This window comes from Dipodomys spectabilis, unplaced genomic scaffold, assembly GCF_019054845.1.
Source record: "Dipodomys spectabilis isolate Male_0828 unplaced genomic scaffold, ASM1905484v1 ptg000262l, whole genome shotgun sequence".
In the NCBI taxonomy this organism is placed as follows: domain Eukaryota; kingdom Metazoa; phylum Chordata; class Mammalia; order Rodentia; family Heteromyidae; genus Dipodomys; species Dipodomys spectabilis.
The window spans coordinates 303,607-329,399 of NW_024870939.1; the positions used below are offsets into that span (position 1 = coordinate 303,607).

Here is a 25,793-nt window from a genome sequence, read left to right on the forward strand (position 1 = left end):
TTATTAGTCATCCTTTTCTGATCATAGTTCTTAGAGACCTCAGAGAAGAAAAAAGGAATAGCAAGGGTTAAACCTTAGGAATAAAACAATGTAGAGGACTGAAAAGTTCTGGGATAGAGATCAACTTAGAATTGTTATTATTTCTAGGGAGGAAGGATGAGATTGGAAAGGGCTCCAAAGGGGACTTGAATTTTTCTCTGTAATGTTAGGTTCCTTCTAAAGCTATTACTATTTGTTCAATCTGAATGGTGGGCGCTCAGGATGCCTATTATGTTATTATCTGCATTTTTCTGCATGTTTGAAATCTCAGTCTCCACTCCCTCTCCACTTCTCTTGTAACAAGTTAAAAACAGGTTGACTTTTAGGCCAGTGGAATGTGCGTGTACCCATATAGAAGGTTTAACAGGTCTAAAGGTACAATGCATCTGCCGTGACAGGATGAGCCAGTCATGAAAACCCAGGAAAAGAAAAACAATCATATGCCCAAAGTAGTGTTTAAGAGCTCGGACTTGAACACCACGATGCCTGTGTTTGAATCCTGGCTCTGACATTTCTTCACTGAGTGGCTTTCAGCTACTGTTTACTATCTTTGTGCCCCAATTTCCTCATCTGTAAAATTAAAATAGTAATACCCACCTTGTGAGGAGTCCTTCATATTATGGTTGTGAAGCAACAGAATAGCCCTGGTATCTTCAGAATGCTAAATGAATGTGGCTGATATGTGAGTTCTGAGCTGCCACTTACCCTGGCCCTGGCCACTTATGGAGAAGGAGAGAAGGCAGAAAACAGTCTACAATCTTGCAAGAGCTGAGTCCTTCCAACTCCCCCTTCTTCTTCCAGTTCCCATGGTGATGGGTAGCAGATGGAAAACTGCCTGCACTTGGTCCCATCTGCCTATCAGCAAGAGCCTGCCTTTGTCAGGTAGAGATGACACAGTTTCCTGAAGCCCCAACTTGATGGGGAGTAAAGAGAACACTGTATCCAGGAGAGCTTAATAAGCACTTGACCTGGAACCATAACATGTTCATAGTCACGTCTGCTTTTAGCCAGGGTCATTGAGAGAGAAGACTGGGCTCATGATGGAAGCAGAGCTTTAGGAATGGCTGCTCTGCCCAAAAGGACCAGGTGCAATTCCAACAACACTTGCAGATTGAGCTACCTTTGCTCTTCCATGATCCAGCCAACCAGCTCTGGCTTAATCTTCCACATCTTCTAGAATCATTCATCTCTCTAGGAGCCCCTTTAACCCATTGGCTGTTCAAAAGGCATTGGAATGTTTCTAGGGGCTGGCTGCCTACGCTGCCTAAAGTAACTTAACAAAGTCATATTAAACACATCCTGAACAGAAAGTGGCAGCAACCAGAAGGTCTGACAAAGTTGGGGGCTGGCATCTCTGCCCTTTGATCATAGATGGTTGTTCTGCCTTTCATTAAATTTCCAGTGGCCACTTTTGGGGTCTGGAGCCTAGAGGAGGCCTCAATTACTATAAGGAAGTAAGGGGACACACAATGTCTCTCTCCATTCATGTTTAGGTTCTGGGATATCTCTGCAAATATATGAGGTTTTCCAATGATCTGTTTTACATGGAAGCCTCTTCTCCAGAGGCCCTTAGGGGTGCAGGTATGAAGCAGGTGCTAGTGGCTTATATCAATCCTTGCTACTTGGGAGGCTGAGGACAGGAAGATCATGGTTTGAGGCCAGCCCAGGAAGAAAGTTTGTGAGACTCCATCTCAGACCATAGCTAGACGCAGTGGTATATGACTGCCATCCTAAGCTATGTGGGAGGCTTATGCTGGGCGGATCACAGCTGTAGGCCAGCCCCAGCAGAGAAGTCTGTAAGACTTCATCAAAATGGAGAGATGCTAGACTTAGTGGTATGTACTTGTCACCCCAGCAATGATGGGAAGCTAAAATAGGCAAATTACAGTCCAGGCATATGTCTGGGCAGAAAGACTAAATCTCAAAAATAACCCATAAAAAACAGAGCTGAAGGTATGGCTCAGGGATTGAGCACCTGCCTAGCAAGTGTGAGGCCCTGAGTTCAAACCTCAGTAGCTCCAAAAGACAAAGAGTCTAGGCATGAATAGGTCAAGTGCCTTCTCTCATTGCAGAAACTCCAACAGATCCTGCTGCCACTCAGTGGTTGGGAGGGGAGAGCACTGCATCAGACAGAGAAGCATCACCTGAGTTCTGTGTCTCCCTTCCCCTGGTCTCCAGTTGACTGCTGATGTTTGGGGAAAGAGGAGGCTCACACCATTTCCTATAACACCTCAGCACCCCTGGCTTCACAACTCTTTTTATATCTCATTCGTGACTCAGAGAGGAAGGCTCTGCCAAGCCAGCCAGAAGAGGGCAGATGGGGCACCAAAAGGCCCTGCAAAGAACTGACTCATCCTGGAGCAACCAGCCTCCCCTTCTGTCCTAAAATACCACCCACACCACCTCCCCCTGTCTGAGAAGCCTCGTCCTCACAGCAATCTTCTCTACAGTACAAGAAATGGGTTCATGGAGGACAAGTCCTCTCCCCAAGGACACACAGGCAGAGCTGAGGATAAGAGTACACTCTACCTGCTAACAAGTCTTCTAGGACTGGGCAAGGCCTCCCCCACCACAGAATCACACCCTCAGTGGGCGGGTGTTCCATAGCCTCACAACCACCTTGTTGTCTACAGAATACCATTTGTTTTCCTGTTGCTTCTGCACCAACTGCTCTAGAGGGGTCTATAATCCCTAATGGTCTCCAGCTGCATGATGGGCCCCCTGCATACACCTGGAGGCTGCCCTGGCTGTTCAGGCTTCCATGTCAATACTCCAGCTGGCCTGCTCCCACTTCTCTTCCCGGATTTAACTATGTTCTTGGCCTTTACACACCCCCATCCTCACTCCACTCTCTTACACAAAATATGCAAACAAACAAACTTACTTTTGTGCCTCCACTGGCATAAGTAGGTGGAGCAGGCACACCAGATAATGCAAGAACACCGTAAGGACTTTCATGTGCCCATGACAATTTCTCTGGACAAGCCCAGGCAGCTCCCTGGGCCCCCAGAGCTGGGTGGTAGTTGTTAAGACAATGGTGATCCAGTTTGCCTCTGCTTAGAACTGACTCTATGGTAAGTGTGAAGATGATATTGAGGCAGAGAAATAGGTCAGGCTCAAAGGCTTTCACCTTGTATCTCAGACTCACAGCCAGTGGAGCTATCACCAGCATTCCCAGAGGACATGGCTCACCTGTATCTCACATGCAGCCTGCAGGTGGAAGACCTTATAAAACGCCTCCTCCACGGAGTCGCCAAGAGCAACCACACCATGGTTTCTTAGCACCAGGATCTGTGAAGGAGAAAAGCTAAGTAAACTTTAAGCCTTCAAAACTTTACTCTGGAGAGAACTTTCATTTTATTTAGATTAATTCAATATCCAAGCCTAGAACCTCTCCCTCAATTCTGTTTATTCTCTCTAGCCAAATACCCCAATAATACCTAAAGCATCAGAGGGTTTTTGGTTTTGTTTTCTCTGTACTGGGGATTGAACCCAGGGCCTCAGAGGTGCTAGGCAAGTGCTCTCACACTTGCAACCTGTCACCAGTCTGTTTTTATTTTTATTCTGTTTCTGCAACAGGGTTTTATTAACTTCGCTTGAGTTGGCCCAGAATTCCTGATCTTCCTGCCTCGGACTCCCAAGTAGCTGGGATTATAAACATTTACTATTATACAGGCAGTTTTAAACTGAGACTATATAGCTTGATTGATTTCTTTGGGCAATGCATAGGTTTCCAGGCCTTTGAGAACTCAGTTTTCTGAAAAACTGGTATGTGTTATTAAAGTGAATCGAACTATTTAATGTCCAATACAAGGGTCCAACCTAAAAACAAAAGAAAAATCCAACAATCTTTTGGCAGAGCTTTGGTGGCTTACACCTATAAATCCTAGCTATTCAGGAGGCTGAGAGCTGACAATCGAGGTTCAAAACCAGCCCAAGTAGGAAAGTCCATGAGACTCTTATCTCCAATAAACTATCACAAAAGCAGAAGTACAACTGCAGCTGAAGTGGTGGAGCACTAGCCTCGAGGAAAACCAAAAGAGGAGCTCAGGGACAATGCTCAGGCCCTAAATTCAAGTCCCAGTACTGGCACAAAAAACAAAACAAAACAAATCTTTTGTCTCTCTGACTTGGTTGATTTGGGGTTAAAAATCTGAGAGCAGTTCTCTGAGAAGTAGCTCTATAGAAAGATGTGATCGCATTGCCTCCCTAGGACAGAGGCCTTCTGAGCTTCTAATCTACTTGATTTTACAGGCAAGGAAATAGAAGTTTAAAAAAAAATTGAAAGTCTCTCAGCTAATTAGAGGTAGACTCCAAACTAACCAGCAACAGAGGCATAGGAAGAGGTAAGGGGGATCAGAAATCAAGGATCTTCTCCTTGCAGAGCCTGGGCTAGAGCTTTGTGGCTCAAAACACCACATCCACACTTGTTAAAAACAGCTAGTTTTCCCTCTCAAATGCCAAAGAAAGAGACAACTCTCACACAAAAATTAAAAATACTGGCAAACAACAAATACCTATCTCAAATCCTTGTAGTCGTAGATGTAGCTACCTCAGCCCAGCACTGCTAATAATATTCTGGATGTCAGAAGAGAAGGGTGATATTTCTTGGCCCAATTAAAAATAGGGAGATGAACTCAGACAGCAAGTGACTTGAACAATAAGTGGATTGCCACGATGGCAGCAAGTGACCACCATTCCAGGCTCAATTTCAAAGTTCTGCCATGCTCCCAATTCTGTACTGTTATAAGGTAATGCTTTTGCATTAAGCCAGGCAATGATGAGTTCCCATTTTTTCTCTCTAGCAAGTTGACAATGAATAAATAAATGTGATAACACTCAAGTTTAAAGAGACTGCAGAGAAATAGCATTCTTTACACTAGACATGGGGGGGGGGGGAAGGGAACAATCTTTGTGGATATATTTGGCAACATGAATTAAGGGTTCTAAAGTATGTGTCTACAGAAATCTGTTCTAGGGAAATTGCAGTATGCACAAAGATTTAGCTGAAAGGGTTTGCAGCAATTTTTATTTATAGTATAATAAGATGCAGGCAGCAGGGCCCAACTACCAAAGATTGTTCAGAGGAGTGGTAGCAGAGCCATTCGCAAAGTGAGGTCTAATTTAATCACTTAAAATAGTGACAGAAAGGGTGGGATGTAGCTCAGTGGCAAAGCACTTGCCTAGAAAGCGCAATGTCCTGGGTTCAATCCCCAGTACCAAAAAGAAAAAAAAATAGTGACAGGAAATACTTAATGCCATACAAAGTTGTTTACTGTATATTGCTAAAGAGAAGAAAGAACTTATTTTACCATCCCAGTTCTGTAAGTACATGTGAATAAATTTGGAACATGCATTAAGGCTTCAGTAGTGTGATAGGGTATTTATTTCATTTCCTTTTCTTTAAAAAACACCCTAATGCACACAAGTCGCATTGGGGGGTGTCAGTTCTGGACAAGGCCCTTCTATATCATCTCCCCAGAATTGCTGAGCAAACCTTGCAGGTGGGTCCAAGGCACTTCTGCAGGTTGATGCGATCGGCTTCCTGCTCCATTTCCCCATTGAAGTCATAATAGGCCATGTCCCCCACCAGCAGGGCATTGTGGGAGACAGGCAGGAGGCCACACTTCATGGCTGACACCTGTAGAGAAACAATAGCTGCTGTGTCTGCAGCTTCAACCCCACAGCATAGCTGCCTTCCCCTCAAAGTAACATAGGCCAGCTCTGCTCTGCAGCTAGTGGGGTGAAGGGAGCAGGCACAGGAGAAAGGCCATTGCCCTTTCCTCCACTTCCTCCTCCACTGACAGGTGTATGCTTTCATGTTGTGGTCTCCATGGCTTTCCATCACTGCTTTCATAGCAGTTGACAGAGAATGAACTCAGGAGAGCTATTACTGCCATCCGAAGCTTTCTCTTCTTTTGTGATTCTGGGAAGAAACAAGGGTGGTAGAGTCTGTATCAGGTTGTGGTGAAACAGGATCCACATCCCCTGGAATGGGTTTTTGGAGACCCTGTGCCATGGTTTCAGTGCACAATGGCCATGTTGCCTCACTAACAGGAAAGGCCTCATCTTACGGCAATGGGGCAGTGTGAGCACCAGAGACCAGGCTTAAAACCAGTTTATAATCTTTATTTCTACCTCTGACCTTAAAAAGCAATGTGCATGGAGAGGTGTCAAAGGGCCCTGACACTCCTTCACTCACTGTGCCCCATGTATCAGCCCGGGGCTCTGCAGAGATGCTAAACACAAATTCATTGTAGCAACTTGGTCTCAATTCTGTGAGGTCCCTGTGCTCATGACTGCCGTGCTTCCCTAAGGAAGCAGCAGGTTTGTGGCAGGTCTGTTGGATTGTTGTCGTGGTCTGGGAGCAGTTGGAAGGTGTGTTGAGGCAATGTCTAGAACTGGCTGTCTACTAACTCTCAAGTGACAGTACAAGGTTTTATGCACACATATGAGAAATGGCCAGTGACTATTTGGGGACAACCTGTTCCTTCAAGATTTTTCCTTCTACTCATCCCCAATTTGCTGGCTCACGTCCCCAGCCCTTAGTGACCCTAAGCAATAAAATGTGGAGAGGTCCTAGCTCCCACCAATTTGCTATCCTCTGTCTAGAAATCCTTTCCTTGAGTCTAGGCTATGTGGGTCAGAGGCAGTTTGTGGCCTGACAGGATTGACTTCAATAGAAACTTGAAGGCACCATCCTCTGGGCAAGTGGCCCACGTGTGTGTGTGTGTGTGTGTGTGTGTGTGTGTGTGTGTGTGTGTGTGTGTGTGTGTGTGTGGTAAAATGCAGGGTAGGAAGCATGTAGTAGAATGAACATCTCACACCTTACCTTATGCCAAGACTTCAGTAGGTTTAAAAAAAAGGAATCGGATGAGGGTTTCTACATTGAGAATTTTCTCTTCACTTTGGTCTTGGGTCCAGCTCTTTCCAAAGTTGCTTTTTTTTTCATGAATACAAGGTGTCTGACAACACTGTCACCCATTGCTCCTAACCCATCCCTTCTCTTACTTTTCTTTTTTTTTTTAATTGAGATTAGGTAATTACATAAATTTTACATATTTCACAGTATTGTGACTTAAAGTCACAAACACATTTTAACCTTCACAAGGCACATTGTCATTATCATGGTCTATAAAGGTTGTGAATTCTATGAGCTTTGACAATACAATTATTTCTTCCACACCAGGTGATGTTTACATTTCTTTCCTTTTGCTTAGTGTGAGCTGTCCCCTCTTTCCCTGTCATTCCTCCCTTCCCATCACTGTCTTTGAGTTGCTTAGTTCTTTTTCATCTATGTCCAGTGCAGCTGATGGACTCCTTTGTTGTATGTTGTTCCATTTCCCACTTATTCTGCGTTCTCTCCTAGTTTCCCTCCATTGCGTGCATATGTATATATATATCAATCATATACCATACATATGGTCAAGAACATGAAGTCATTTAGCAATGATATGACAAAATGAGTGGTTGTCCTTTGTTTCTTGAGTCCTGTTTACAAGGAGTCATATCTCCTTGCATTTTGGCTTTAGCATCCACATATCAGGGAGACCATGTGCCATTTGTCTCTTTGTTCTTGGCTTACTTCACTCAAAATGATTTGCTCTAGTTCCATCCATTTCCCTGCAAATGCCATTATTTTGTCCTTTCTGATGGCTGCGTAATATTACATGGTATATAGGTACCACAATTTTTGGATCCATTCATCAGTAGTAGGGCATCTGGAGGTTGTTTCCATATCGTGGCTATTGTGAACAGTGCTGCAATGAACATGGAGGTACATGTGTCTTTGTATCCTGGTTCCTATTGTTCAGGGTAGATGTCTAGGAGTGGTATGGCTGGGTCACAGGGGAAGTCTATATTTAGCTTTCTGAGGTACTTCCAGATTTCTTTCCAAAGTGGTTGTATTAGTATACATTCCCACCAGCAATGCAGTAGGGTTCCTTTTTCTCCGCATCCTCTCCAGCATTTGTTGTTGGTTGAAGTTAGGATGTGGGCCATTCTGTGGGGTAAAGTGGTATCCCAGTGTTGTATTTATTTACATTTCCTTCACGGCCAGGGATGATGAACATTTCCTCAGGTGTTTCTTTGCCATTTTTATCTCTTCTTCTGAGAAGTCTCTCTTTAGCTCCCTTGCCCATTTCATGATTTGTTTGTTAGATTTGGGAGAGGTTAGTTTCTTGAGTTCCCTGTATTTAATGGATATTAGGCCCTTGTCTGATATATTGCTGGTTAATATTTTTTCCCAATTAGTTGGCTGTCTTTCTAGTTTCATTGCTATTTCTTTAGCTGTGCAGAAACTTTTTATTTTAAGATAGTCCCATTTATTGAGTCTCTCTCCAATTTGTTGTGATTCTGGGACTCTGTTCAGGAAGTTCCTGCCTGTGCTTATAAGTTCAACTGTTTCTGTCCTGCAGTAGTTTCAGAGTATCAGGTTTGATGTTAAGGTCTTTACTCCATTTTGAGTTGATGTCAGTGCATGGTTAGGGTCCATTTTTAGTTTTCTGCATGTGGCCGCCCAGTTTTCCCAGCACCAGTAGTTAAAGAGGCTGTGCTTCTTCCACTGTATGTCTTTGGCTCCTTTGTCAAATATCAACTGACTGTACATATATGGTATTATTTCTGGGTCTTCTAATCTGTTCCATTGGTCTTCGGGTCTCTTTTTGTGCCAGTACGATGCTGTCTTTGCCTTTATAGTAGAGCTTGACATCCGGTACCATGATCCCTTCTGCATTCTTTCTTTTGTCTAGAATTGCTTTGGCTATTCTAGGTATTTTGTTGTTCCATATGAATTTTTGGACTGTTTTCTCTATTTCAGTAAAGTACATCATTGGGATTTGAGTGGGAATTGATCGAATGTGTATATGGATTTTGGCTATTTTCACTATATTAATTCTGCCTATCCAGGAACATGGGAGGTCTTTCCATTTCCTTGTATCCTCTATGATTCCTTTTTTTAGGCTTTTATAGTTTTCATGAAATAGATCCTTTACATCTTTGGTTAGGTTAACTCCTAGATACTTTTTTTTTTAGCTTACTGTGAATGGGGTTGTTTCCTTGATTTCCCTTTCTGCTTTTACATTGTTGGTGTACAGAATGGTGACTGATTTTTGTGGGTTAATTTGGTATCCTGCTACTTTGCCAAAGTGGTCTATAAGCTCTAAGAGTTTGGGGATGAAGCTTTTGGGATCATTAAGATATAAAATCATTCATCTGCAAAAAGAGATAGTTTAACTTCTTCCTCCCCTATGTGGATCCTTTGTCTTGCCTTTTTGCTCTGGCTAAGGATTCCAGAACTATATTGAAGATGAGTGGAGAGAGTGGGCATCCTTGCCTTGTTCCTGTTTTTTTGGGGAATTGGTTGTAGTTTTCCCCCATTAAGTATAATATTGGCTATTGGCCTGTCATATAAGGCTTTTATTGTTTTAAGGAATGTTCCTTCTATTCCTATTTTTTTCCAGAGCTTTTAATATGAATGAGTGCTGTATTTTATCAAAAGCCTTTTCCGCATCAATAGAGATAATCATATGATTCTTGACCTTGGATCTGTTGATGTGATGGATTCCATTTATTGATTTATGTATGTTAAACCATCCCTGCCATCTCTAGGATAAAGCCTACTTGGTCATAATGTATTATTTTTATATGTTTCTGGATTCTGTTGGCTAGAATTTTATTGAGGAGTTTTGCATCTGTGTTTATCAGAGATTGGTCTGTAGCTCTCTTTTTTTGTTGGGTCTTTGCCTGGTTTGGGGATGAGTGTGATATTGGCTTCATAGAATGAGTTTGGGATAGCTCCCTCTGTTTCTATTTCTCTGAAGAGCTTGAGGAGTATGGGTATTAGTTCCTTTTTAAAGGTCTTACAGAATTCCGTAGTGAATCCATCTGGTCCTGGGCTTTTCTTTGTTGGAAGACTTCTGATTGCTTCCTCTATCTCATTGCAGGTTATTGGCATCTTTGATTGATTTGTTTCTTCTTAGTTCAGTTTGGGCAATTTGGATTTCTCTAGAAATGCATCCATTTCTGCTAGGTTTTCCTTCCTTAGTGAGTATAGAGTCTGGAAATAGTTCTTTATAATTGTTTGGATGTTTGTTGGATGTTTGTTGTAATTTTTCCTGTGGCATCCCTGATCTAAAAAGCTGCTTTAAATAATAAGATTGGTTTGGAAGTGGCTCTGTGGCTCAAGTGGTAGAGTGTTAGCCTTGAGCTGAGGAGCTCAGGGACAACGCCCAGGCCCAGAGTTCAGGCCCCACGACTGACCAAAAAAAAAAAAAAATTGCTGTATGTCCAGTGACTTATGCATCTGACTTATGCCTTCCCTTAGAGAGAATACAAAGGTACCCTGGATCTGGCAGTCATGTATGGGATGTGATCTGAATGGAGGGCTCATGGATCTGACAGGGCCCCACTCACCGCTGCCGTGGCTGGTGTGTGCAGGTGGATGACACAGCGCACGTCGGGCCTGGCTGCATAGATGGCTGAGTGAAGGCAGAAGCCCGTGGCGTCCACTGGGAAGCAGCTGCTGCCCTTTTCCACCACCTCTCCCAGGATGTTCACCTTGATCTAGGAAGGGTGGAAGAAAGGCTTAGAACAAGAAGGCAGAAAAGGACCTTCATTCCTCTCCCAACAAAAATATAAGCCCAACATTTATTTCAGGAGCAATGGCTGGTCTCAGCCAATCCAGGGACAATGACTAGCCCTGCTCTTAGAGTATATATAGTCTTTACAGTGCAGTAGAGAAATTTGATAAAGCAGCCTTTCTTGGACGACTATGCATGGGAAATGACCTGAGGACCCTGTCAAAATACAGCTCTGACTCACAGGAGAGTCTATGTTTGTTTCCCAAGTGGTACCCATGCTGTGGCCCATAGATACTACTGTGAGTAGCAAGGAACTAGAAAGGGAGTCATTTATAGAAATCCCTAAAAGCAGCTAGGAAGAACTGGGGTTTGGCTTGTTTTGTTTTCCTTTTAGGGCATTTGGTTTGTTTTGAGGCTGGCCTCAAACTCATGATCCTCCTGCCTCTGCCTCTCAAATTCTGGGATAATATGTATATGCCAGTGTGCTCAGGTATGAGGAATCTTCAATTCCAGCAGAATAGGAGACTCAGATGCTTCTCCAGAAGAAGTCTGGTCTAAGCTGAGCCATTTCTTTTTTTTTTCAGCAAGGTTTTTAATCATCTTTAAAGAGAACAAGGGCTGGAAATATAGCTCAGACATAGAGCTCCAGCCTTGCAAGTGTAGTGCCCTGCATTTAAACCTCAGTTTTCTAACCCCCAAATAAGAGGTAAAGAGAACAGTATACTGAACACCCATTTACCACTCATCCAAAACCAGGTCTTAAAAGACAAAGAAAAAAAATTCACCAGTTGTATCATCTGCCTTGATGTCAAGTGGCCAAAACAAACCTCATGCTTATGTGTACATGCATGTATATGTACACACGCATAAGACAGAACAAGAGGAGAGGGGAGGTGGAAAGAAAGATAATAGTTGGTTATAATGTTCCCTACTTAATATAACCAATTTCACAGAACATTAACATCAGAGAAGGTCACTTTATGACTATAATACAAATGACCACTCCTTAATTGTGTTTAAGCCACAAAAACAACACTGTGCAAGTAGAAAGATGCCAATGCTCCCCTCTGCTGGCTTCCAGAGGAATTGCTATTTGCTAGCAAAGACAGCTAAAGCCTCACTCCACAGACCACCATCACCGCCACCACCATCCCTCTCTTAGATAGAACCTGGTATAACATCCATATAGCCAATCTTAGATCGTCATGTTATCTTCACAGCACATATTCAAGGGCCACACCCCATGAGAGACCCAGATCACCTAACATAGGCCCACAGGTTATGCTGCTGGCTAATCTATATACTACAGCTGTCTCTGAATAAGCTGGGTTACAGTTTCTAAAAACCACATAGCTTTGATCCTAAGAATGAATCACCTGATTTTATAAATCATCCTCATACCCATCCTAGAAAGTCCCACAGACCAGATAGGGACCAAAGGAAGGAGGAAGGATACATCAGGCCCCTGGTGTGAGGGAGGAACATGCTATTGGCATGAACTAAAGAAGTGAAAATAACATTCTCAAGAAGTCCTCTTAAGAATTTGGCATGAAGTCTAAAAAACAGGCATGACCTTGAAGTCATGTTCTGCTTTAAGACAGTCCTTTCACTCAGAAATCTTTCCTTATTGATATCACTTTCTGTGAATCTCTTCCCACCCTACTTAAGTGGAGTAGTCTGAGAGAGACCCAGAAGCAATCCCTAGCCTGGTGATAGACAAGTTTTGCACTGCGTTGGTTCTTGTTTTAATGGTGGCTCCCTATCTAGGACCCCCCTATTGCCAACTTGTGTGGTCCAATCCCAGACTTAGCCATCCTATGAGTCTTCCCAGAGAACTCCAGGCCTGTCTCTTCTTTTTTTCCTTCCTGCTGTGCTTGCTGCCTGCACCTGCTTAGTCTCTGTAACATTCCATGCAGTGTGCATACACATGTTCATGTGTCTTCTCTGCTCCACTAGGAACAGGACAATAGTAGCTAATTTGGAGATAGTCTGTCACTGTAAGAGCAGAGAGGGTGGGCAGTACTCACCAGGCTGGAGGCTGTGACTTCACTGCAGGAAACACCCTTAGGGCTGATTAGGAAGTGGTCCTGCTCCTTGCTGACTCTCAACTAGAAGAAAGACACACCTTCTCAGGGGCAAATAGGGGTAGGGGACATTTCTGAGGACAGTGTGTTTGGATTCTTTCTTCCCCTAAATACACTGTACCCATCTTCTCCCAAAGAACTCCTACCTGCCCCTAAGAGATAAAGGGACCTGGCCTTTATTTTGACTTGAGGAAATGCAGCTCCAAGAGAAATCTCACAATGTTTGAGAACAGCCCCTATATACAATGGCCAGGAATTCCTCATTCCCATCCAAAGAAATCCCTACCGCATAAGTTGTCTATTTTTGTGACTATAGTGACTAGAAATCTTGGAAAAGTTCGATGTAGTTTGATGACAGGCTACCAACAGGGCCCTAGCTATGCAAAGAGTCAAGAGTTCTATCTCTGGATTGTGTGGGGGCCACAAGCAGTGCCCCACTCTACTGCAAGGTGCTCTCCTCACCGTGACATAGGTATCGCTCAGCTGGGCCCAGCCATAGAGGTCCAAGAGCCGGTAAACACTGCTGATCTTGCACCGCATGAGCCTCTCTCCTTTGGCCAGATTCAGGGAGTCAGCAGTGTGGAGATCGTTGATGGGCGTCATCATGGAGAAGTCTGCAGGGACAGTAGCGGGAACAGTGCAGTGTTCTCATGGTCAGGAGAGTCCATCAGCTCCTCACCCCTTCCTGCCTATTCCTTGCTGTAGGCTTCTCCAAATTTCACTAGCATTACAACTGGCTAAGAACCATCCCTAGGCTGGAAGGTAAACATTCTTTATCCTTAACTCAGGGGGAAAATGGCCACACAATGGTTATTTGTGCCTAATAAAGTCTTCTGCATATTTGAGCAAACATGAAATTGCTTTTGATTGAAAAACAATATGCAAAACTCAAGGTCATAGACTAAAGCATGTCTGAGATGCCTCATGTCAGGGCAATACACCCAAAGGGCCTTTGTGAACCAAGATATGATACCCCTCCAGGACATGTGTCCATTAAACATTGTTGACAGGGAAAGCAACAGTCAAAAGGTCTAGTTAGACAAGAACAGCAATACAATTTCAAAGTCAATGATTTTTGAATACAAATTGAATAGCCTTGGATCCTTTCTTCTTCTGTGAATCTTAAAGAATTCTTGTATGTCTTGTCTCTTGACAGTTATGGCCAAATGCCATGTTCATGGCACAGATCTAACTGGGTCATTTATTCAAAGTATGTAAGAAGATATAGAGATGAAAATTCTCAATCCAATGAAAACTAATACTAAAAGACCCATGAATGAATGAATAAATGAATGAACGAATGAAAGAAGTGAGTTCTAAGGCGAATGAAGAGAGAACATCTATTTGGCATTTAACTCATGACACCTGAAACTTCCTTTCTACAAGCCCTTGCTTCTAAGATCCTAGCTACATACTCATCATGAGCTATAATAAATGCTTAGGCTCTAAATATTTCATCAAGATACATAAAGCAAAAATGATCACAAATACAAAATAATGAACAGATATCAAATACAACTTTCATTTGTGACAAGACAAAATGAAAATGGAAGTAGAGATTAAATGCTATGCTGTAGTGATTGCGTATGACTATATATCATTTAAATAATTAGACCACAAAAAACTCAATAAATCTCCAACACAGAAATTGAATATTAGGGCACATTTTCAAATACTTGGAAATTATAAAACATACTCCCTGATAGCCTTTAGAATAAAAATAAAATAGGCTGAGTGGAAAACTCAGTAGCAGAATATGTTCGTATGAGACCCTGGGCTTGATTCTAGTACCAAAGTATTTACTGCAAACTATGTAGAAAATAGCAACAAAGGAAATAAGATGGATCAAAGTTCATACGATGAAACCCAAAATCTCCCCCACCCAAATCCAGAGCCTTAAATGTTTATCATTAAACTTTAAAAAATCAATTCACTTTGTTTTATTCAATTCTGTAAAAACGAAAAGAACAAAATAATCAAAGAAATGTTACAGAAGAGAATAAATAGAGTTGGAGTGGGGTACCAGTAGCTTAGTCCTGTAATCATAGCCACTAGGGAGGCTGAACTCAGAAGGCCAAAAAGGTCGTGAGATCACATCTCAAAAGAAAAGGCTGGACTTGGTGGTGTGTACTTGCTATCCCCACTGCAGAGAGAAGTCTAAAATTATGAGGATTGAAGGCCAAGGTAGCCCAGGAAAGAAGGCAAACCCTATCTCAAAAATAACCAGGGCTGGGGGTAGGGGGAGGATGGGAAAGGATGGGAAGGGGAAACAAAGGAGGAGGCTACAATGCTTGATAAGAAATGTGCTCATTATCTTGCCCATGTAATTGTAACCCTGTAATTGTACAGTATTTTCACAATAAAAAAATAAAAAAAAATAACCATGGCTGGAAGTATAACTCAAGTGGTAGAGTACTGCTTGGCAAGCACAGAGCCCTGAGTTCAAACCTAAATACCACCAAGTAAACAATCAACGAAATAAATAAATTGGATGTGGTAGCACACATCTGTAATTCTAACACTTGGAAAGTTGAAGTTAGAAGGATCATGAGTTTGAGGCCAGTCTGAGTTACAGAGTTACTTGGAGACCAGCCTGGGCTATATAGTGTGACCTTGTCTCAAAAGCCAAAAACAACAACAACAACAAGAATATAAAGACAAAACTGATATATTAGAAATTAGGAGAAATGATAAGAACCATTAAGTAAATCCAAGAACTGGCATACGCAAGATCCATAAATAAACATCAGAACTAGTCAACAAAAATGTGGGAGTATACAGCAGCAGGGTGGAGATGGGACATCATCTCATTGACTCTGCAAGGTTTAATACAAAGACTAGATGAAGATTGTCCAAGAAGTGAACTGCTACACAATCATTTGCATGCAAATGGACACAAAAATACTCAGTAAGGGGCTGGGAAGGTGACTCAGTGGTAGAGTGCTTGCCTTGCATGCATGAGGCCCTGGGTTTGATTCTTCAGCGCCACATAAGCAGAAAAAGCCAGAAGTGGCACTGTGGCTCAAGTGGTAGAGTGCTAGCCTTGAGCTGAAGAGTTGAGGGACAGCGCCCAGGCCCAGAGTTTGGGTCCCACGACCAATCTCCTTCCCCCCAAAAAAAATCCTCAGTAAAATTCTAGCAAATCAAATCCAGAAGAGTATTTTTAGAAAAAAAATGCATGAAGATCAGGAGTTATTTATTTCAGAAATTTAAAACAGGAGTTCAATAGTCAGAGGTCTCTTACTGTAACTCATCCTGACAACTGTTCAAGGAAAGAAAAATCAATATGTGCCTGCAATGCATTTTATAAAGCTCAACTCCCATTTCTGAGAAAGACTCATTAATGAACCAGAATAAAGAGATATTTCCTCAACATGATAAAGAATAATTATCTCAAATTCAGTGGTAAGAGAATTTCCATTAGAGGCAAAAACAAGACGAGAATGATTATTCTCTAATCTATTATTAAACAGAGGTCTGAAAGTGCTACAGACATAATGTGAGAACTGGAAAAATACACCAAAGGCAAACGTCGAAATTACCAATAGCCATTTACAGATTATGTGATTTTCAATATGCAAAACCCAAGCTAATTTATATATCTCCAGAAGAAAATGAAACAGAAAGTACATACTAAGCTTTTTTTTTTGATAGATATAAAAGACAAAATTTTAAACATCCTATATGACTGGACAGATTTAATATTCATTCATAATAAATTTCTTTAACCACTTCCTATGTGCCAGTCACTACTCTCAGCTATAATATTCTAGAACCAAATATACTACAGCTTCCCTAGGAAGCTTATCTTCTAATATAAATTTATAAGTTCTCCACAAAGTCAATCTATTCATCCAATACAATGCCAACCAAAATCTCAAAGGGAGCCAAGTATGCTGGTGGCTCACATCTGTAATTCCAGCTATACAGGAGGCTGATATCTGAGGACTGAGGTTCAAAAACCAGCTTGGGTAAGAAAGTTTTATCTTCAATTAACCAGTAAAGATTCAAAAGTAGAGTTTGTTCAAGCAGTAGAGAGCCACCCTTGAACTAAAAAAGCTAAGGGACAGTATGTAGGCCCTGAGGTCAAGCCCTGGTAGTGGCAAATGCATGTGTGTTCCTGCACACCCACCCATGCACACATAATCCCAAAGGGGATATGTTAAAGTAGGTGGGGTTGGAGTTTGAAAAAAATCATTCTATAAAACAAATATAATTCTAAAATGTTTTCAAGAATAAACTTTAACAAACAAGAAAACTTTCCACTGGGTGATAAAATCTGGGGAAGGTACTTTTCAGCATGCGACTCAAAGCAGCACACACAAAGGAAAACAACAATCGATTCAAGTGTACAAAAAATTAAAGAGTTCTGAAAACAACAATAACAACAAAAACATCTCACTATGAACAAAGTTAAAAGGCAAAGGAGAAACCAGACAAATAATTGTAATACATTTGACATATAATAGGGAAATAGCATTCATTTATAAAGATTTGAAAAGTCTATGAGAAAGATAGATCAATAGGAAAATTGACAAAGACTATAAACAGGCAACTTATTACCAAAAAGAATATCATGCCCAATATGTCTCTAAAAATGTAAAAGAAATCCAACTGCATTAAATGCACATTAAGCCAAAATAAAGTATAAATTGTCATCTGTCAGATCAGGAGGCTAAAGCAAACGGTGATTGTACTAAGATAGAACAGAGGAAGAGGACCTCCATGGTATTACTGTTGGAAATGTAACTTGGTTTCCTTTTCTCTAGGATGAAGAAAAGATAAAATTTGCCAGCAGGCATGAATCTTTGAACATCTTTGATCTAGACATTTTACTTCTTGTCATTTATCTTTAAGGGAATAGTTTCAGATGCTTTCTTCACTGTTGTTCTTAATAGCAAAAAGGAAGTCCAATAATGGGAAATTGATTAAATGACATGCATCCACCAAAACTTACATTGTAGAACAACATTTTCTTATATGAAAAAAAATGGTTGGATGCTATTGAAATTATATATGTAATGTGATTTTTATGTTTGTTTTTATATTTATTTATTTTATATTCATGTTTATATTTCTATTTACATGTTTTTATATTTTTTGTATCACCTATCTATGTTAAGGAGAAAAAGTTGACAGAATATATACCAAATGATTAATAATAATTATTTCCCATGTTTGGGTACACAAGGTAGTGATTTTTGTTTGCCTTTCTAGACTATTTCCTAATTTTCAGCCATCATCCTGTATGAATCATATTGAAGTGGAACTTTTTTTAACATTTGTTTTTAAAGGCTGTGAGCAGAGCATCATAGCCTAGAAGCTCTATGCACAGCCCTGAATGCTCTTTGCATTCATTGATGACAACAGGTTCAGGTGCGCAGTGGGATATGGAGATAGCTTTCCATGGCCTCTTCTCATCTCCTGAAGTCACCTCTATCCTCCCATTTCTGGCATCACTGATAATTCTCCTACGGGTCTTTAATTCTCAGTAACATCAGAAGCAGAGCCAGGCACCTCCCTGGCTTCTGCTCAGCTCCCCCAGGCCTGCTAATGCAACTGTAGGCTTACACCGTTGCCTGGCAACCAAGCTGCTTCATGCTGCTGCTCTGGTTCCCTTTCCCACTCCATCCCTCCTCCTCTGGTCCTGGCAGCTCCCTTGGCACCCACTTACTCATGGAAGATGTTGGGAAGACTGTGTGGGAGGTGCTGGCCATGAAGTCTGCAATCTGCCGCAGGGCCCAGATGTTGGAGGAGTTGTTGCCCTTCTTCATTTGCTCCTGGATGAGGCCTTCCAGTTCCTCCCTGAAAGACTGAAGAAAGCCCCAAGAGACTAGTCCACCCAAAGCCTCTCTTAGAGGAAACGGGAGGTCACTTAGCTATAGTTGCTAAATAATGAGCTTTTCTACTCCTGGGCCACCTAGGACAGGGCCCTGCTTGGGAGCATCTAGGCCTCAGGGGCAAGTCCACTAAGGTTTCAGGGGCTTCTCCAGATGGCTGTCTGGGAGCACCAAGGACATACTAGGAATGACTCCCTTTTCCTTGTGGGATGGAATCCAGATTCCAGGTCCTTCCTGCATCTGTATTATGGCCAAGACTCATGTCCATCAGACAAGGCAGAACTTCACTATAGAAATTAAGAAAAAAAAATTTAAAAATAAGCAGAACTGAATTTGAAAAAGTGCCACCTTTCCCTTCCATGCTAGCACACTTATGGCTCTTCTGAGCATGTTTCCTCACGTGCTTAATGAAAGACTAAGAAGGATCGGATGACCTTTGAGGTCACTTCTACTCCTACTCTTCACCCCACCTCACTTTTCACCCCACCAGGCAGTAAAATTGGCATCTTGGCCACCAGGTGGCAGCAGGAAACACTTGAGAGGAAAGAAGCTGTTTAGGGTCTGAGATCCTATAAAGGACAAAAAGAACCCTTCTCCAGTCCCCACCCACCAGAGGCCCTGAAACCTGGCTGGTGCTAATGCAGCCAAGATCCTTGACACTCTTGGGATCTTCTCAGGGACTCCTCACCCACAATGCCTTTAGCACCTGGCAGTTTTCTCCAGGCCTCCTCCACAATGCCATCAAGACCCCATCCCATGTCTATTCTCTACCAGGTTTGCACAGGTATTCCTTTCACAAGCTATCCTGAACCTGTTCTGCTGAGGCAGAGCTAGGCCTAGCCTCCAGAGCCAATTCTGACAAGTAGGCAGGGGATGCCAGCTTTGTCTCTGGGCCTCCCAAGCCTAAAGACCACTTCCCCCCATTCCGCAGCCCCCACAGTCCCTTGTCTCCCTCCACTGGTCTGCCTGCCCATCCGAGGGTGGCAGCACCCTCTGCCAAAGCAGTACAGCAGGCCACACTGCCCTTTTCCAGGCCTCTAGGATGCGCTCTGAAGCCATGCCAGGCAGGCACCACCTGATCTCAAGTCTGGAGAACCCCAAATCTCGAGTTAACCTTCCTGCCTGGGTCCCTGTCCCATGGCCCCTGTGTCCTCTCCTTCTCACCCCTACATGGAGTCTTACTTTGTGGTGCTCAGTAAAGGGAACCCCCTGCTGGCTCCAGTTTACATGGATTCGCTTGTTCCTTGTTACAGGAGAGAAGACTGGAAACAGGCTCTGAAGGATACCAGAAACAGGAGCCGGTGTCCTGTTTTCCCACTTTCACAGCAAAACTGTTGATGGCTCTGGCCATCCACCAGGGACCAGGGAGGAATCAAACACCCACGTAGCCAGGTATTCTTGCTCAGCAGGCCTAAAATGCTACCAACCCTGAGCAAGGGAAGAGGAGTTACTGGTCTTTCAGGTTCCCTAGAGAGTCAGCCGGCCCCTCTCCCCGCCTCCTTCCCCGCCGCCTCCCTCCCTGCCCTCTCCACCGCCCACTCACTGGGCTCTGCAGGATCATGGTGACACGCTTCTTCTGTTCCATCAAGTTGAAGTCCTGCCGGAGGTCGGCCGCGCGGTTGCGAAGGCGCAGGTACTCAGGGTCGTCCTCAGAGAAGCGGTCAAAGTAGTGCTGCCCCTGGGTGGGAGGTGGCGGAGAAGTGGCCTCGGGGACTGTCTCGTCACTCATTTTCCTGCTGGGGATGCGATCTGCTCACCAAAGCCTGCAGCAGAAGGACAGGGCAAAGTACATGTTGGTTGCTCCCAGTTGGGCCACAGGCTTGGGGTCCAGCAGTATTCACAGTGGGCTGTGCCACTTCTCAGGAGGTATGAGCAAACCATGGTTAGAGCGCAGACACACAGTGGACAGGCAGGCTGGTCGGCAGGGGACAAGAAGGAAATCATCAGGTGCAGTAAAACTAAGGGCCACACTGGGGGTGAAGTAGGGCTCCTCAGTGGAAACATGGTGTGTAAAACTTTTTGAGCATTTTTGTGATGCCATACCTACCTAACCTGGGGTGGCTATTCACTGGGATTCATTTAAAATGGGGCTGGGGTGTGGCTCAGTGGTAGAGCATTTGTTTAGGATGCAGGAGTCCCTTGCTTCATATCTGGCATTACTAGTTAGCTAGATATAGATAGAACCCTTCTTTTAAAAAGTGTCCTCAAAAATGAAAGAAAACCTAACAGCTACTAAAGACCACTGCTACTAAATGTGGGAAACACTGCTTAGCATTTTCCTTTAGAACTTTGGTATTCCAAATGAAGAATCCAATTCTTCTTCCAAGTTAATAAAGAAGTATGGGCCGGGCACTGGTGGCTCACACCTATAATCCTAGCTACTCAGGAGGCTGAGATCTGAGGATCGTGGTTCAAAGCCAGCCTGGGCGGGAAAGTCTGTGAAACTCTTCTCTCCAATAAACCACCAGAAAACTAGAAGTGGTGCTGTGGCTCAAGTGCTAGAGCACTTGCCTTGAGCTGAAGAGCTTAGGGACAGCGCCCAGGCCCAGAGTTCAAGCCCTATGACTGACAAAAAAAAAAAAAAATATATATATATATATGGAATTTTTATTAAAGGAAAATGGATTCTCCTCTAGACAAAAAAATAACACGATTTGAGGAGAGTCATGTTTTCATGTTCTTTTTGTTGGTGGTGGTGGTTGTGGGGCTTGGATTCTGGGCCTGGGCGCTTTCCCTGTGGCAAGCGCTCTACCGCTTGAGCCACAGCACCACTTCTGGTTTTCTAGTGATATATTGGAGATTAGGGTCTCATGGAGTTTCCTGCCCGGGCTAGCTTTGAACCGTGATCCTCAGATCTCAACCTCCTGAGTAGTTAGCATTACAGGCATGAGCCACCTGCGCCTGGCATGTTGTCATGTTCTTGAGTTCCATACATTGAGCCTGACCCCCTGCAGTGAGGACCAGGGAAGTCTTGAGAGTCAAACTGGAGAAAAGCTTGATATATTTCTACTAAAGTTTGCTTTTAAAAAAATGTACAAGAGTAAAAAGGGAGAGAAAATCTTCTGTTGCCCTTCTGAGAAATGAGACTGCAGTTTTAGCCCTCACTTCCCAGCCACAGGACTTGGGATAAGCCCGTCTCCCTTCAAGTGTCATCTCTGCTTACCATTCTTCTAGCCCTTAAGTCTATGCCATGCCCCTCCACCACCCAGTGCCACAGAGAAAAGAGCAAAAGGCAGCATATACTTTGGCAACAATAATGAGGTTCTGAATGATCTGTGGAGATACAAATAGCATTAAATGGAATTAGAACTCTGGGTCTCATCTGTAACCTGCCTATCTCTTGCTTTTCTTCTTTCAAAAACATTCTTGGACTCACAGAATGTGAGAAGACTATGTGTGTTCTTGTACTCTGGGAATACATTCCTCCCAGTTCTGATGTGCACTTGACCTTCAGCTGACTCCTATCTCCTGCAGTCCTGTATGACCCAACTTCAACCCTTATTTCAGCCAGCAGCTCATACAAAGGAGGCCCTGCTGGTGGCCAGAAGGACTTCTTGTTGTTGAATATGAGCTGCCTGTGACTTCTTCTTCCATTTCTGTCAGGAGCCCACTCTCCACTCTTATAGTATCTTTCAGTGGGGTGGGTAGAGGATGGTGCTATGGAAAATCCAAAGAGGACAAATGAGTTTCTAATTGGGTTAGAATAGAAAACCAGAGAACTTGCCGTTGTTACTGCTGTTACTCCATGTTTCCTGTTAGGGAAAAATGACTAACAAGTTCAAGGGAAGGCATGTTGTCAGAGTCCGTCAAGGGTTGGTTGACAGCCTGAACCATTTTCCAGAACAGTAGATCTCAAGATTGGCTGCATACTGGAATTACCAGCAGACTTTAAAAACTAAGAATACCAGAGATTCTGATATAAGTCATCTGGTGTGTCCTGGACATTAGAATAAGGGGTTATGGGGTACTGGGATTTAAACAAAGGGTCTTGTAATTGCTAGGCAAGCACTCTATCATTTGAGCCATACTCACATCTTTTTTGCATTCTCCCTCCTTTTTTGTCCTGGTAGTGGGGCTTAAAATCAGCCTTGCATTCTTACTTAGCTTTTTTGCTCTACACTTGAGACATACCTCCACTTCTGAGTAATTGGAGATAAGAGTCTTTTCAGATTTTTTTTTCCTCTGGGCTGACTGCAAACCAGGACCCTTGGCTCTCAGCCTCCTTGAATAGCTAGGATTACAAACATGAGCCACTCGCACCTTTCTTTTTTTTTTTTTTTCTTACTTTTTGCCTGAACCAGCTATCTTCCTATTTATACTTCCTGCATAGGTGGGAAGTACAGCTCTTTATTTGTTGAGATGGAGTTTCACAAACTTTTTTTTGTCAGAGCTGGCCTGGAATAATAATTTTTATCTCAGCCTCTTGAGTAGTTAATATTGCAGGCATGAGCTGCCCCTGCTGACTTGGCCTCTGGATTTTTATAAGCTCCCTGGGTGATTCCAGTATGCAGTCAGTGTTGAAATATTATGGGCTACATGGTTGTAACGTAAAATAATGAAATGCCTACTCTAGGTGCTGGCTATTTCTAGCAAGCCTGACAAAGATGGCCCAAAGTCTCATGTCTCCAAAGTATACCATACGACACTTGTCCCAGACCTGCCCAGAGTCGAACTGCCACCAAACATGGTATACTTGGTCTGAGATGGCAGCCATGTTCCATATACCACACTGGCCTACTTCTTCAAGGCCACCAAACTGTGACCTCTGATCTTAGTTCTTTAACCTGTCATTTTCTGAAAAACCTTACCAGATTGTTCCTAAAACAACAACCACCCCCCTTACCAGTTGTGTTGATATTTGGTAATAAGAGTTGGGAAGGACAAACTAGGATAAAGAAAAGAACTGCTGGGAGCAGTTCTCTGTACAAAGATATTGAAATGGATTTGGCAGGTTGGTAGGGCAATTTCAGGTTGTAGTTAGTAACATTTATATCCAGGCCTTTCATCTAAAAATGGAGAGAGGGTGATTGAGTTGTCAGTAATATTTCTTTGTTCAGGGGTAGATTTGCTCTGGCCCAGAAATCAAATGGCTGCAATCTTGCCACTTTCATCACTCCACAGCTGCATGGGCATGGAGAGGTCATTTCCCCTCTCTGGTCTTACCTTATCCTTCTAAAGGAGGGAGTGAACAGAATGACCTCTGGGACTCCCTTCCAGCTCTGACACTATAGGGTGTGTCGGAATTGGAGACAGATATATCTGTTCAGAAAAGGCAAAAGTTTGGAGGATCTAGGGATCCAGACTGAGGGACCTCCTTGCTTCCTTCATGGCCTGTCCCTCAAGCCTGATGCCCAGGTAAATATGTGTAAAGACCACACATGTGCAACTGACAGTGGCCCTGTGGGAGCAGGTTGATCCTACGTATGTAGGGTTAGTTAAAATAACTTCACCTCCATTGTGCTCCTATCCAACCTCATCCCTGGACCTTGGGGGCAAGAAGGGACTACAAGGTCGAATCCAATGGTATTGCATTGGAGCTGTGCCTTCATGTGGTCACCACCACGCTCTCCTGGGCAGACAACACGCAGACACAAATTCTTCTTCGGATATTGCCCTCATTCAACCCCACCAATGCTTGGCTTAGTGACTCATTGAGGCAAATGATTGTCTTTGGCACTTTCAAAGACCTGAATTTTGGGTGTTATTTTTGAAACAGCAACAAGCAATTCCCAGTGGGCACTTTTGATGTGAGCATTAGATGTAAGCTCCCTGTGTTCCCTAGGACTTCAGGCCACCAACTCCAGAACAACCCAGACTCTTAGGTTCTCTAATATTGGGCTTGTCTGGGCTAGCATAGTCTCATTTCTAGCCTCAATCCTATCCATCCAGGCAAGATGTTGGGTTCTCTCTTCTTCTTTGTGGAGTGGTTGCACTGCTCAAGAACAGGTTTGGGAAGGCTGGAAAGCAACTCACCCCTCCAAAGAAACAAGATGTTCAAGGCCACACTACCATGTCCATAGACACCTTCCCTTCTTAAAGCTCAGCCCATAGGGCTGTTCCACAGGCACTCCATGGGAGGGGCCCATGTGTAGATGCCCTGATTCCATCACCATGACAACAGGACTTGGTTAGATCCTGTAACTTTATGAACCAAAAAAATCTTTGTGTTGCTTCTCCTTTCCCTTCCTGAAATAAATGGGTTCAAATATCAGTTGTGCCACTATTAGATGGGTGATCTTGGACCAACTAATATAACTGCTCTGTACCATTTTCTCCATATATAAAACAGAGATTGTACTCATTCGCCTCAAAAGGAGGCTGTAAGGAGGATCAGACTTTATGAATCTTAAGTACTTAAGTACAGGGCCTGTGATACATAAAAGGTGCTATTAACCCTTTGCTCTTATTAGGTGTCATTTAGGAGCTACAATCATCTTAGCATTAAGAATTTGAGTAATGAGAGGCTTGTGAATGAGCTGTAAACAGATACACACTAAATAACAGAAACTACTGGCTTTAGACTCATCCTGTCTTCAGCTATATTAACAAAAAGAGGAACCTCCAGAAAAAGATTGATGAGAATGCCAAGTTTTCTGATCAGGTAATGGGAACACAACAGCCTGGTCCAAAAGAGACCAATGATTGTTAGGCCAGGTGTGGTAAAAGAAAGAGAATACCTGACCTTTGTTTTCAGTTCCTGTCATAGAACTTCAAAAATCCTTAGAGTTTTTTTTCTTCTAATGTACACAAGACAGTAGAAATATCTTTTATTGTTCATACTGAGCGCCTTTCAAGGAGACCTGAGTTTCCTACAGTGATTCATGTGGCTGCTGGCCAAGCACATGACTAGAAAGTTGGAACTTCAGCTCCACCCCACACACACTTCACAAATTGAGTTCAACCAGAGAGAAAATGATTTAATCAACCATGTCTCTCTATTAAAGCCTCCTGATTTAAAAAAGTAAAAGCCTACGCACTGAGCTTTGAGAAGCGTCTTGATCGTTACAGCCATTGAGAGAGTGCCAGGCAGTGGTGGCTCAAGCCTGTAATCTTAGCTACTCAGGATGCTGAGAGCTGAGGATTGCAGTTTGAAGCCAGCCCAGGTAGGAAAGTCTCTGTGAGACTCTTATCTCCAATTAGCCACTTAAAAACTGGAAGTGGCACTGTGGTTCAAGTGGTAGAACACTATCCTTAAGCACAAAGAAGCTCATGGACAGCACCTAGGGCAAGCCCCACAACTGACCAAAAAA

At 43.1% G+C, this 25,793-nt stretch overlaps 1 protein-coding gene across 1 annotated transcript in view; it reads right to left on the minus strand.

The window, feature by feature from the left end:
- Add2 (adducin 2) overlaps nt 1–25,793 on the minus strand; it is a 49,862-nt gene that overhangs the window by 18,094 nt on the left and 5,975 nt on the right. The window contains exons 3-9 of the mRNA XM_042699766.1: nt 20,087–20,306; nt 18,378–18,516; nt 13,166–13,317; nt 12,647–12,727; nt 10,453–10,602; nt 5,537–5,680; nt 3,232–3,330 (exon numbers count right to left, since the gene is read on the minus strand). Coding sequence (XP_042555700.1) covers nt 3,232–3,330; nt 5,537–5,680; nt 10,453–10,602; nt 12,647–12,727; nt 13,166–13,317; nt 18,378–18,516; nt 20,087–20,272 — 951 coding nt within the window. The 5' untranslated portion in view covers nt 20,273–20,306. The remainder of the gene's footprint in view (nt 1–3,231; nt 3,331–5,536; nt 5,681–10,452; nt 10,603–12,646; nt 12,728–13,165; nt 13,318–18,377; nt 18,517–20,086; nt 20,307–25,793) is intronic.